The sequence below is a fragment of the Hippocampus comes genome, unplaced genomic scaffold (assembly GCF_001891065.2).
Source record: "Hippocampus comes isolate QL1 unplaced genomic scaffold, H_comes_QL1_v1.1 scaffold249, whole genome shotgun sequence".
Taxonomy (NCBI): Eukaryota; Metazoa; Chordata; class Actinopteri; order Syngnathiformes; family Syngnathidae; genus Hippocampus; species Hippocampus comes.
This window is the reverse complement of record NW_017805035.1, coordinates 780,264-794,691: the sequence shown is the minus strand read 5'-3', so window position 1 is coordinate 794,691 and position 14,428 is coordinate 780,264. Positions and strand designations below refer to the sequence as shown.

The following is a 14,428-nucleotide window of genomic DNA, read 5'->3' as shown; positions in this document are numbered from 1 at the left end:
CGTTAATTCCCAACATGATTTTAATTCTGATATACAAAACTAGGAAGCAATCATAGGGGCAGACAGACACGTAATTATTAGTCTGATTGTTTTGGTGATGTTTTCATCATTTTTTATTTATTTATTTTACTTTTTTTTGAATGATGATGCTAACAAGGTAGGGGATGTTTTTGCTGTTCAAAGTAGACAAAATGATTACCGTGATGGTTATGTTGAGTGAAATGTATTCTGCTTCTTATTGTCTTCATATAAAGATGGATGTACAGCCACTTTATATGTGCATGTGTTTCCATCGTTTATATGCTTTTGTACCCAAGGGCCACATTGGAATCTTCAGATTAAAAGGCATTGACTAAAAACAAAATCACAGTGCATAAAATATGTCTGCTAGTGTCATCGAAGTTTCTTCTTATTAAGTATAATGGATTGAATTTCATTTCATAAAATAAGGTTACATTTAGTGTAGATGTAAGACAGATTTTTTTCCCTTTTATTATTCAATAAAACTTACAATCTAAAATTGTGGGTGGTCAAAATGCTGAGTGGTTAAGTCGTAACTGGGGAAACAAGGAGCCACAGACAACGCATGGTGACCAAAACATTTCAACTGTTTAGCTTCCATTATAACATTCAACTCCAAAATCTCTTCACTATAGCATAACTGGCAACAATCATTTTATACTAAAACAAAATTTTTAACCCCCCCCCCAAATAAAAACTTGAATGTACTCACCAGAAATGCATATTGTTTGTAGACAAACTCCATCTCTTTTGCTCGCTCAGCTTAGAATGGTCAAAGCTAGCTATAGTTGCTGCCGCTGTGGAAATGGAAAATAAATCCGAGTTGAAACAAGCCAGCCAGGTAAAAGCGTTGTCCTCACATTGTCCAGTTTTTCAAAAAGTCCCCCTTGAAAATGAGCTCTTTCCATCATGTCTAAACATCGACCTCACCTGGCTTCACCTCCATGATTCCCATTTGAGTGGCTCTGAACCAACCAATCAGAGAACAGAAAAACGCTGACATCACCCAAAGTCCTCAGGCTGGCTGTTGATTGAATCTGAAATTTGATTGGCTGAGCTTGGTGGCGGGGGTGTGGAAACACGTGAAAGCTGAAATCTGAATGGCTCCAAAAATAATCGAAATTACTCACAAACAAATGAAAGCTACGCAGTCAAGGCTGAAATGAAATTAAATGAAGACAAAATACGATTGGAAATACACATAGAATTTTCTGTACGTTTTAAATGCGTGTCGGCGCTTTGTAATAATGTCTATGGTAGCAGAGAAGGCTTTCAATGCCCTCAGTGCACACCGCTGATGTAATGCCCTCGCATGTGGGCAAGGAGAGCCACAGTTATTGAATGTCATTGCAGTTTGTCGTTCCTCTGCCCTTAATGATACGGACTCCTTTTTTTTTTTTTAGGACGATGCCAATTTGCCGATTCTGACATTTGGCAGAGCAAAATTCTGAAAACCAATTAATCAGATGATTTAAAATTTTAAAAAAGCAAATAAAATAACTTATTTTTGGTCACTTGTGAATTAAAGGCAGAACTTTGACTGTGGCAATTTTTGTCCTTTACTTTTTGTTTAACTATATAATAGATGTCATTATCTTTGTTTTCTGTTCTAATGTTAAAAAGCTAATGTCTAAAGAGCTTAATAACATTTTTTTTTGCTTCCAATTTTTAAAGAGGTAATTTCGGCTGATTAATCGTTCAAGCTGTAGTAATCACAGTTCATAAAATCCCTTTTTTCATCTTCACATTTCTTGATATTTTCTTTCATGTTTGAATGTTTTTTTACATACACTACGATGCTTTTTTTCTTTATCGCAAACAAAAAGTGCTACAAGCTCAGCCAAAGTGTGCTTAGCTTATTATTTTACATGTTTTGGCTATTGAAAATATTATTGGGGGAGGTCATAGTAACGACAGCAGAGATTCGCCAATGTGGACTAAAGTGCATGGTAGCAGTTTACACACACACATACACACACACACGAAAACCCATCCAGATATTGTTGATATTGCCGCACGCTTGCTGATGTTTCCTCGTGAGATGTCATTACGCGATAAAGAGGAAGCCGACAGGAAACCACTTAAGCACTACTTCCTGCCTGTTACCTTAGCAACCGACCTCCTTCTGCTGCAGTCCAGCCACTCACTCATTCTGACTCGGCGAGACAAAGAGGCAGGTGTGCTCGTGGGTTCCTCGATGGGCACGAGCCCTCTGGCCTCCCAGCGGAGCAGCTGGAATTCAGCGTAACCGCCGACATCAACATCTGGCAGCAATTAATATGTTGGTGGGACAAGGGCAGGGCGGGGCGGGGGGGACCTAAATGGTCCCAGTGTCCACACACCTGCATGTCATTCATACACGACCACACCGTCACCGAGTTAGTGTTTACAGAAGTGAAGTGTTTAAATAATCACAACAGTGTAGAAGATTTGTTCACTAATATTATGGCTCGGTATTTATGTATATTTTCCAGGGAATTCAGAGATTCCAGATGTACCATTTTTTTCGAAGATGTCATCTTGTAGGGGAAATTCTAAAGCATGGCTGTGTGCTACAGTGTATCAATAACACTGATTTGACTTCACCCGATATGTATCTTCAATTCTTTCAGGACTCTAAATTACCCTTAAATTGTGAACGTGTGTGGTTGTCTCTCTCCACATGTGTCCCGAGATTGAATGGCGACCAGTCCTGGGAGTACCCCCCCATCTTGCCACAAATCAGCTGGGACAGGCTCCAGCGCACCAGAATGGGAGTAGGAATGGGCAAGCACTCAATGCACGTATTAGGATCGGACTGATACCAGACTTATTTTGAAGTATCGGGTTCTCGTCGAGGCTGACGATAGCAGCCACTGATACTTCGCAGTAGTTTGCGCTATACTGCGGTTGATTGACACATTAGTGAATCGGCATTTGCATCAGAGAGAAAGTTTTTCACTCACGTTTTTTTTTTGTCCAGCCATTCATCTTCTGATCCGCTTTATCCTCACAAGGGTCGCGGGGCGTGCATTTTATATGCATGTTGGAGGTGCTGTGGTGTGTTGATGCGCCTTTAAGGGGTGTGGCCTAGTGGGTGACACCGGGAGCTGGAGTCTGTTGGTGTTCTCATTTTGTATTTGTATGCTTGACTGTTTGTCCTGTTGAAAAAAATATCTGAAACTGCATCAGCAACCCTGGCTCACCTTGCCCACATGGGAGGGCATTAACGCACTTTTATTACCCCGTTTTTTTTCTTCACTGCACACTAAGGTTATTATAGCTCATGAAAATTAACAAAATGGCTATCATCAAACGGAAAACTATTTTTTTTTCATTTCTGAAATTCAAACGAAAGCGCTTTTGAAAAAGTGAAAACTGATTGAGGCGACATCTTAGTTTATAAAACCCGAAGAAACAAATTATCATGATAGTGAAAATGTCTTTCGTTTTCGTCTTTGTTAATTTATGTCATACATGAGCTTTTGGGGTTCAGCTGTTTGAGAATTGTAGTTAATTATGATTGGGTGACCTTTTTTTTTTTTTAATCTTGCTCTTGACAAACACTCTTATATGAAAAAAACTCAAACTAATACTAAAACTAAGGTCGACTAACCTGATAGAACGCATTTTTGACAAAATAGAAATGAATCTAAATTAACAAACCTGCTATAAAAAATAATTAAAAAAAAAACTGAATTGGAAAAAAAAAAAAAAAAATTTAAACTATCATGAAAAAAATCCCAAACTATTATAACCCTACTCCACACGAGCGAGGGTCGTATTCACTCAAATTTACGCTTGTGAAAGCAAATAAATAAATGAATAAATAAATAATCGTCAGGGCGACAGCTTGTGACTGGCAAAACTCACAAGGTGGGGCACTCGTAAGTCAAAGCGGCGTCGTACTTTGAGAAAACATTTGATAGCAAACAATCAGCGTATCCCCCCCACCCCCCCCGACACACATCACATCCACATTTTGCTTTTCTGCATTGAATAAAAGCGAGAACGTGAACGCAGCACTGACAACCGCATTCCAGGCGAGGTGAACCCACACACACACACACACACACACACACACACACACACACACAAAGGTCTAAGCCGCTCCCCATTCAGGCTGCTGCATCTCTGGCTTACATTCTTTGTGTTTTCACTTGTCAGGACAAGCAGACTTTTACAACGTCAGCAGTCGGCGACTTGATTGCGGGGACGCTACAACTTTTACAAGTCAATCTATGAGCAGCCAGTGAGAGAGAGAGAGAGAGAGAGAGAGAGACACACACACACACATTCACACACACACTCACGCACTTTACACTCACACACTTGAGCACTGAGGGGTGTGTCGAAGCACGTTCAGTTCCTCAAGGAAGTACAAGTCGTCAGTATCGCAAGGCGGAGTGCCGAGAAGCCAGCGGCGGCTGCTTTTGCAAACATGAAGCGTTGAGGTCACGCCAGTCTCCTTGTTGTTGCCATCCTCCACCGGATCAACCACGACACGAGGGGGGTGGGACGCCAACTAACGCAGGTAAGGCCACTCGCCAGCGTTCCACCCGTTGAAACTTACAACTCTGATGAGCTAAAAACCAAACGGACCGCTTTCCACTTCCCCTTGCCTGCGCTCGCGCGCACGACTCATACGTGCGGTTGCTCAAGTCGAGACTATGCGCTCCCCCACCCCGCTGAGCTTATTGGGTACGAGATGCTGAGAGACGACGGTGCAGACCAACTGTCAGCTGTCAGTTTCGCTTCCCGTCGAAGGGGCGTGGCCAAGGGGCCCGCGGGCTTGAGCAACGACCACTTGAGCAACGGCGCGATGTCCGCCTGGCAATTTCGACACGGCTTCCGAGTCAGGTCGCTTTGAGGAAGCGGTCGTGCGTCAACCTGCGTCTGGGAAGAGCGTGTGTTAACTTTTTACACAAAGTTATCGTCGTAGGAAAGTAGTAAAATACTTTGGTAAAAATGTTTCATTCCTAAAAAAAAATAGGCATTAACTATAACAGCACTTCTTCAGCATTAACACTGCTTAGACACAGAGGGAAAAAAAAGTTAAAGATTCCATTAAGCTGCATTGCACATAAAAGTTAAGTAATAATTGTCTCTCTAAAAAAATAATAATAATAATTAAAAAAAAAAAACATTCCAAAACATTGAATACAAATGGTTTGTACTTCAAAGTTAGGTACTGACATGTACTTCACAAAAGTAATGTGCTGGATTTAAAAAAAAAAAGAAAAGAAAAAGAAAAGCAGTTTTAGCAGAATTATGCACAGTTTGAACATTTAATTTGGTGATTCTACTCCTGCGAGCCTGCATACCCCACTTTGAGAATCACTGGTCTGGTGGTATCAAACTGAAGGCCCATGGGCCAAATCTGGCCTTCCATATCATTTTATCCCCCACAGATATCTAGCCATGAAAATGAGAGCCACATGCAAAGGGTCAATTGGAATACGACGGCGTGTCGGACAACAAAACAATAAATCTGCTCCCAAGTCATTTTGCTGCCCATCAAAATGCACACATGCTGTTCGATAAAGGAAAACAAGTGGCACTGCCTCACACTCTCACTGTAAACAGACACAGCGCTACTCTACTTCTGGCCAGCACCTGTCATGGGTCGCCATCGGTTGGATTTAAAGAAAAAAAAAAAAAAAAAGTATTTGGAGGGGTTTCGCTTTAACTGCAAGGTAGTCCCTGATGAAAATAAGTTTGACACCCCTGCTCTAGTGGGATGATTCTCTACTGGGTTTGAATTCCAAACGAGCACCCGAATTTAAAATAAAGTATAATAATGTTTCTGAATGCACCATGTCAGTTGAAGCAACTCTGAAGTATGAACTTGATTGTATTGTATGACTTCAAATACCTTGTTTATTTAATGGAAAAACATTTACCGTATATTTGAAATGGCCCCTCCGTCTGGCTAAATAAATAACTTCCCCCAAACTCTGCAATATAGAAATATCTTATTTCAATACACCCTACGCGTTTTTTATAGCATTTACGGCACTTATTATTTTTTTTTTTTCAAAAAAGGTCTTTAAACACACTTCAAAACTGGTACACACACATTTAAACACGTACAGTCTGATATATTGACAGAGCAATGGCAACACAAAAATATTCGAGTGCACTGCTATGGCTTTCCCGTTAAACTAATCCTGTTTTTTCCAGACTAACAAACATCACAATATACATTCCGAATTATGCCCAAAGATGGACATTAAAAAATGAACCGACAGCCTTTACTTGCTGTAGGTTTAAAAAGCAGGATTGAAGAGGATTGACCTTCCATCATTTTCATACTGTACTTCCTGTTTTCAATCGTCTTCTTTAGTCAAGGATACACAATGGAAAACTAATTAGTGTGTCTCTGGCTAGTGGTCATTAGTGGTATTACACCCAAAAGTTAAAAAAAAAAAATCACACCAACAACAAAACAGTCGGGCTTTTGATCATGTAAATGCTTTGTGGTCCAGATGAAAGAACTTGATTTTTTGAGGATTTTATTGTAGGTGTTCTTTGAGGTCATGTTTTTCTTTGAGTAAGGATTCTAATGATTTTTTTTTTTTTTTTTTGAAGGAGGTTTCTTCTTTCTCGGGGTCATTTGCGGAATCAAGAGTTCATTTGTTGATGAAGGTGAGATTTGTAATGTTTGGGAGTGTTATTTTTTTTTTTTCCAGAAGAGTTTTCTAATTGTTCTTCTTGGGGGATTTCTTGCGGATCATTTTTTGGTGTGGATTCCGGAGACGTGCTTGGAATATCTGCTGTGTGTACTGTAGTGCTGATGACATGTGGAGCAAACAGGCGTGGGCTTGCCTCAGCTATGTCACTCGCCTCCGCAACTTGCCAGCACAGGCAATAATTTGCACACAACAGCTTCATACATTCGCAATGGTTCGACTAGTTATGGACCAGCAGAGAACCAGTGCTTGTGGTCGTGGAGTTGGACCGCTCAATCAAAATGGGACTGTTCTACTCGGATAATAGAAATCGTTTTGGCAATACAGACTCCAAGGGCTTCTGGTCCTCGTTCAAGTCAGCTCATGACCACCAAAACCAGCAGACACTTCAACATCTTATTTTTTCCCCATCCTATTAATTTCTTAAACAGCATTCGTTCATTTGTGTTAATGTGAATTTTCTTGTCGTGTCATTTTTGCTTGAGTGCAAATATGACACCAAATATCGGAGGTAGATTTCTTGCATGCTTTAAGATAGTGAACCAATCAAAACACAGACCACCACATTTAAGATTTTGATCAGGGGTGTCTATCTCATTATTGTCACGGGCCACATCGTCGTTACGATTTCTCCCAAGGAGCCATTATCATTCTGAAACCGTATAAATGTACGCTGCAATGGCGTTCCCTCGTCAGATCCGACAAAATCAAATTGAGGAAGATGGCGAGATTCCAGATGCTGTGTCATCAAACTGTGGGACACCTCGGGGAGAAAAAAAAAAACGCATCCAGTCCCAATGACCTCTCCTGGGTGTATGTGTGTGTTGGATACAAAGTGTGCTAAACAATCCCGGTGGAGGGTAAAAGCCGCGGGAGAGCCACGTTAGTGCTGTTTTTCCCATTAGGCTTCACTCGTCGGTATGACAAAACAAGCAAACAAAAATGTGACACTGTCGCTCCACCAGTGTGATGCTTTACGTTACTTTGTTTCACGTTCATCCAAAACACATTCATTTGGTTTCCATGGCCAGAAGTTGTGAAGGGTATCAAAATAAGTGAGCAATAGAAGTCTCGGGCATGTCAGTGAACTCTTGCAGTATGGCCTTTCGATTCCGATTCCATGTTGTGATTTTGCGAGTATGCTAAATGTTGACAAAAGTAGCACTGTACCGCCATCCTGTGGCATCTTGGTACCAGGGAACTATGTTGAAGGGAGTCGAGGATCTTCATTTTGCCAAAGGTATTGCTTTGGCGCCATCTTGGTGCCAAGGAATTATTTCAAGGTGAGTTGAGGAGCTTCATTTAGGCAAAGGTAGTGCTTTGGCACCATCTTGGTGCCGAGGAACTATGCTGAACTTGAGTTGAGGAGCTTTTAGGCAAAGGGAGTATTTGGCGTCATCTTGGTGCCAAGGAACTATTTTAAAGTGAGTGGAGGGGCTCCATTTTGGATTAAGTAGTGCTTTGGTGTCAAGAAAATATGAAGTGAGCCGAGGAGCTCCCTGAAGGTAAATGGCGTGCTTTTGTGCCATCTTGTTACCAGGGAACTATGCTAAAGTGAGTTGAGGACTATGTTGAAGGGAGCTGAGCTTCATTTACACAAAAGTAGTGCTTTGTATCTTGTGGCATCGATAGCCGATTGTAAACATTTTCCTTTGGGGGTCGACAATCATAGATTTGCGTTCTTCACTGCAGGGGTGCATGGACAACACTTTTCGAATGAGGAACCTTGACCAAGAGTACTGTCGTTCAAGGGGCGGAGCTAGGCAGCGCAGCCTGCTGATTGGTGGAGACAAAAAAATGGACAAACACAAAGTCATCTTGTAACAAACAGGAAAGATGTGCCCCATTTTTGTTTTTTGTCAACGTGCTCTACTTTGTTGAATTGACTATGATGTCACGCAACGGAAGTAGTTGTTGATGTGCTCAGCACATTTAAGATCTACTCTACATTTTTTTCAACCTTCAACTGGACTAGACCACTTTGGTGGAAACATGGATTAAGACCGACGTTATTTCACACTAAGCATGTGACACTTAAGCTGGATTTACACGACATGCCTGAAGCGACACAATTCTGATGTTTGGCAGAATTTGTGTCAACGTTAGGGCGTTCTGTTAGCTACTGATGCTAACACCGATAACATGCCGCTTTACAGAGTGCAAAGAGGAGCCGGCGACAGCTGTTTTAAGAGATGCTAAATACAGAACGGCAATCGCGGTCCTAGAAACTACTCAAGATGTTATCCGTTGACTGTTACAGAGATAGGTGCAGCGCACACATTTTGTTTGTGCCACACTTCCTGTGTTGTTGTGTTTCACTTGGCAAGCGGCAGCGAGAATGTTGCCTGTCCTCATGCCAGCATGACTATTTGGATGATTATGTTTGTCACATATTAAAACCTGACGGGAGTACAAGGGCGTCTCGAGTGACAAACTTCTACAAGAAGGTCAAGTTTAAAAAAACCAAACAAAAAAAAAAAAAAAACCACAACAAGAACGACGACAAAATGTTCAGGTAGGCGGCTCAACCGGAGGGGAAGCACATTCTAAACTGCTGAATGTGTGGCTCTCAACTGTTGTCGTACTGCGATCCGCATTTCCCCACAGTTGCATTTGTGAAGAGAAGGTGTTGTTCAAAAAAACTTTTTTTTTTTTTTTTTTTTAACCGAAACGACAATTTACTTTCAGAGCTTCTTATTGAGGAACTGAAAATTAACATGACAACTGCAAAAATAAAAGTAAACTGAGAATCTTCAGCAAGAGCTTAAACCGAGGACCCCCCCCCTTAAGTTTTGTTTTGTTTTTTTGGGTTATCTGGTTTCAATTTTTTGTAGTCTATTTTTTTTCCTTTGCTAAAAATGATTTTTCTTCTTTTTTTCCTAAAAAAATCCAACAATCGTGCTTTTTTTGACAACTTTTATAAATTTAAAAGACGGTATTTTAGTGACTATACCATCGTCAAGCGAGAGCTCAGTCATTTTTTTTTTTTTTTTTTAAACGACCCATCCACACAGTTGATATTCACTGGACTAAATGAATCAATCGCCATGTCATTTCCAGACAACCATGGACCACTTCAGCTCCAGGGACACGGCCTTGAAGGTCCAGAAGAAGATCCTGAGCAGCATGGCGACCAAGACCTCCGTCCAGATGTTCATCGACGACACCACCAGCGAGATTCTGGACGAGCTCTACCGCGTCTCCAAAGAATACTCGGGCAACAAGACCGAGGCCCACAAGGTGGTCAAGGACCTAATCAAGATCGCCGTCAAGATCGGCCTCCTGTTTCGCAACAACCGCTTCAGCACCGAGGAGCTGATCTTGGCCCAGGACTTCAAAAAGAAGCTGCACCAGGGTGCGATGACCGCTATCAGTTTCTACGAGGTACACACTTGCAATCTTGTCCTAAAGCGAAATTCTAAATCTCAAATCGGACAATCCGTGGAGAAAAGTAACGATCATCTGTGGTGTTCCAACAGGTGGACTTCACCTTCGACAAGACAGTGATGTCGGAGCTCCTGACGGGATGCAGGGACCTCCTGCTGCGGCTGGTCAACAGCCACCTGACGCCAAAGTCCCACGGGCGCATCAACCACGTGTTCAACCATTACGCCGACCCCCAGCTGCTCACCCGGCTCTACCAGCCCGACGGGCCCTTCCGGAACAACCTGGAGCACATCTGCAAGGGACTCAACAAGTTGCTGGAGGACGGGACAATATGACGGTGCCCCCACTTCCGAGCCCCATTCCCTTGGGACCACACTGACACTCCACACTCGACACTGTCCTGCTGCTAAGAGAGCAAATGTTCAGGAGGGAGGCCCCGCCAAACGCTCTACTTGGGAACAAAACTGCCGGGGATAGATTTTTTTTTTTCTTTCTTTCTTTTGTTGTGAGGCATTGTCATGACAACAGGTCAAATCCGAACTAAAGGGGTTCACACTATTTTAAAATCATGAATACGCTGATGTTTGATGGAAAGAGGAAGAGGGAGTCTGCTGATACAATGCTGCCCTCTGGTGGCCAGGACGTTGTGGAAGCATCCAGAAATCAGAAAAAATAAAACAGCCAATTATCAAAACGATGACGATATCAGAATAAAATAAGGCCTGACTGTGGTGTCAACGCTGTGTGTGGGCTCTGCATTTAATTATCCGTCCATTCATCCATTTTCAACACTACTTATCCCGTGCAATAATCGATGTAGAATTGCATATTAATTAATCAAATCAATACTGTAATTGAAATGACATTCAATGAAATGTACTAAATTAAAAATATATATTAAAACATGATTAATTAATCGCATTAAATAATCAACACAAATTTGTATTAAGATATTTATTAAATGACTAAAAAAATTGCATAATAAATTTAATTATTTTAAATAATGCATATGTAAAATAGGTGCTTCTTAAAAAATTACATTTATGAACTAAAAATAATGTAATCGCTTTTTAAAAAAATGTTCCCCCCAAAAATGTTTTCAGTTAATTCATACAAGCATGTATTGATTTAAGAAATTATTTCAGTCAATTCAACTCAATAGATTAAATCAGGCGTAAATAAATATGTTTTTATGAATTAATTAAAATGCATGACCACACTTGTTAAATAAAAATATGTATTCACGTAATAAATAACGATACCATTACAACAACCAGTCATTGTCAATAACGTTTTGCTAATTTACATTTATTCAATAATATCAAGTTTTTAAATTATTATGAAACCTAAAACACTTAGGTGAGCAAACACACTACTGCACGCGGTGCACTTTTCAAACATCAAATGTTTAATAAACTCTACATAACCTTCCTCTCAACACGATTATACCAATTATCATGAAATCAAACCCCCAGTGTCCTGTAAGAAATAAGCTTCATTCAGTGCATAAGTTAATAAGCGGGGAACAATATTGCCTGTTGTTGCGAGTTGGGCCTGTGAGGCCGCTTCACACACGTCTCAAGACCGCCAACATGTGACTTGCCTTCATGTGACATGTCACACGCAGTCCATATGCAGCACCACATCGGGATGAAATAGTGTTCAAAATGTATTTCAAAGCATACCCGGGGCTCAGTGTCACACACGTTAGTGTTGTCGCTTCACAGCTCAAACAAGTCATCCTCTCGCTCCCTCAGCTTCATTGTCAGCTTGGTGGTGGTGGGCGGCACCGCGGCGGCGGATGGCGGCGCCCGCTGACGCCTGCCCGAAGGTGACCGCGGACGCTCGCTCAAACTGCTGGAGCAAATCGTCTCCAGGTCGGCGAGCCTGACAGAGGAAACAGACGAATCAAACATTGGCCTTTTGGTTAACTTCGTGTCTCAGCTACATTCTTTAGAATAGGTCATTTTGGACTGTTATCGCGTGTAGAAAGGCAGCTAGACAGACCAACCGACAGATACTCAAAATATATACTGCAGACTGACAGACACAGTGAGTTCGACTCAAACTGTTGTTGGATCGATAGACCGGCAGACAAACTGATCCTACGGATGGAATGAAAAATGCTCGATAAAAGTGTATTTTGACCTCTTCTCCGCATCCTGCCATCTCCTGGCGGCTGCCCGCTTGGACTCGCTGATAACGCCGTCCAATCGGCTGAAGAAATCCGCCGCCGTCAATTCTTTGGTGGCGCAAAAGGGGCTCGCCGTCGGGCCGTTCGCGGTCCGGAAAACCTGGTCGCCCAAACGCGCATCTTTGTCATCGCCATCCTCCTCCTCTTCGTTGTCAGCGTCGGTTGCAGCGTTGTGAGCCTCTGAGTGCGACGGCACGGGGATGGACAAGGACCTCTTCAGGAAGATGGAGTCGTTGGTGTACAGACGGTTGACTCGTTTGATTTGCTCCGTCTGAAAGGTAACGGCAACTGTTGGAATACACGATCATAAAAAGCACATCCAATTTTTTTTATGATAAATTACACTGGGCATCACATTTTCGCTTTTTTTTCTTCTTTAATCAGAGATGCAAGTAAACTTTTTTTTTTTGCACTGCTCCAGCACGCCCGCAACCCTCATGACGAGAAGCGAATTAGAAAATGGATGTATGGATGAAGTTCAGCAACAGGTGAATTTTTTTTTCCGGGAATGGTTTAAATTACAATGCCTGGTAAAAATCCACATTGCGTAAGCTTTTATTGATCAGATTTAAAAACAACAAATGTGAAAATATCAAAAAAAAAAAAAAAACTATAGTATGACGAAAAAAAAACCCGACATTTTTTTTTTTTAAATCAGTGTAAAAATGTGTAAGGACACATAGTCATCTCTGATTTAATTTGCTATTGTTATAGGAGAAATGTATTGAATTATTGTAATTATTTTTTTTGTTACATCGATATTTGCATGCATCTTATTATGGGTTTGTTCCATGCAATCATTACGTCGTTTCACGTGGGATATCATAAAAACACTGTATATTATAATCTGTGATTTACTCAGCTTCAAATATTGTCATAATAGTTTGATCGTGGGTAATGGTGGAAATGACTGAAATGTACTTTGCGACTGTACCTGGTCGATTTTCAAGTATCTGTTGTATTTGAGTTTCTGATGTCTTTGAACGTTTGCTCCCGATATTTGCAAACAGGTATCTGTACTTCCTACTCCTTGTCAAAACTGTCTCTTTTTTTTAAAGTAAAAGACAAATATTTAAATGGATTAATCCAACATTGTAAACAAGACAGAAAGTACTGGAGACTACGTACAGTGACTCCGTATTTGAGAGCGAGGCCTTGGAGGGTTTCGCCGGGCTGGATGGGATGTTCGATATGTCTTCGTCGGACCGGGGACAGATTGGACCGGACCAGGCTGCCGTAGGACCTGCTGCTCCGGCCGCCTCGTAGCAGGCCGCTCCCACCGGCGTCCGCAGGCTCTTTCCCCGCGGACATGACGGCGAGGGAAGGAAGGAAGGAATCACTTGGCTCCGGTCAACTTTCGTAATTTCGTAGAATCGCAAACATGGCGGTTTCGTAATGACCAACACGATTTTTCGTTTTGGTGCTTGTTTTTGTTTTGTGTTTTTAAAAAAATCAGTTGCTTAATCGGCGCTCCAAAATAACGAGCGATGTAATATCCATAATGTCAATCCATGCCGAGTAGGGTCAACATTACAAAGAAGAGTAAAATACTGAATAATTATAGAAGAGATAAAAACGGCGAAAAGTTCCAGTGGAAAAAGACAAAAGTTGAGTTTTCCGCCGTCTCCTGCTCGCCGCCATATGTTGCCATGGCTGCCTTGTGAAGTGATAGCGCCCATGATGCATTGGGGTGATGCATTCACTAATGCTCGACATTGAAAGTATCCTTATCATTTTGTAACGGTGTTACGATACAATAAAATGCAATGATTAAAAATATTACGAAAATGCAGTTGATTTGAAGACCAGCCACTTGTCGTTACGGCTTCAAATAATAATAACCATAATATTTACCCCTACTCTGAACGCCTCATAACTTGTAGGCTAGACAGTAAGTAAACACGCTAGCGTGGCTGCTACTAAGCGGCACTGTACGTAAGAGACACACTTTTTAAAAGCGAAACTGACGATAAGGGTCAACATAATATCCCGAGGAGGATATCTTTGTCCGGTTTACGTTATTGTCAGTCGATACATGTTTTAAGCAGGATGTTAAATTAGCTAAACAGCAACAACGGAAGGACCGAGGCTGCAGTTTCAGTGACAGCTCCCATGAGGCTTTGCGCATGATGCCTTCAAGGGCGCACGTCATTGG

General features: G+C 41.6%; 2 protein-coding genes across 2 annotated transcripts; one reads left to right on the top strand and one right to left on the bottom strand.

Moving 5' to 3' along the window:
- Positions 1-4,180: 4,180 nt before the first annotated feature.
- tnfaip8l2b (tumor necrosis factor, alpha-induced protein 8-like 2b) lies at positions 4,181-10,818 on the top strand. The gene is made up of 3 exons (XM_019863883.1): positions 4,181-4,534; positions 9,753-10,076; positions 10,172-10,818. The coding sequence occupies exons 2-3, from the start codon at positions 9,759-9,761 to the stop codon at positions 10,412-10,414; spliced, it is 561 nt and encodes a 186-aa protein (XP_019719442.1). The 5' UTR covers positions 4,181-4,534; positions 9,753-9,758; the 3' UTR covers positions 10,415-10,818.
- Positions 10,819-11,299: 481 nt separating this feature from the next.
- lysmd1 (LysM, putative peptidoglycan-binding, domain containing 1) lies at positions 11,300-14,410 on the bottom strand. Its single transcript, XM_019863815.1, has 3 exons — positions 13,402-14,410; positions 12,228-12,544; positions 11,300-11,966 (listed from the first exon to the last, which is right to left on the bottom strand). The coding sequence occupies exons 1-3, from the start codon at positions 13,582-13,584 to the stop codon at positions 11,801-11,803; spliced, it is 666 nt and encodes a 221-aa protein (XP_019719374.1). The 5' UTR covers positions 13,585-14,410; the 3' UTR covers positions 11,300-11,800.
- Positions 14,411-14,428: the final 18 nt, after the last annotated feature.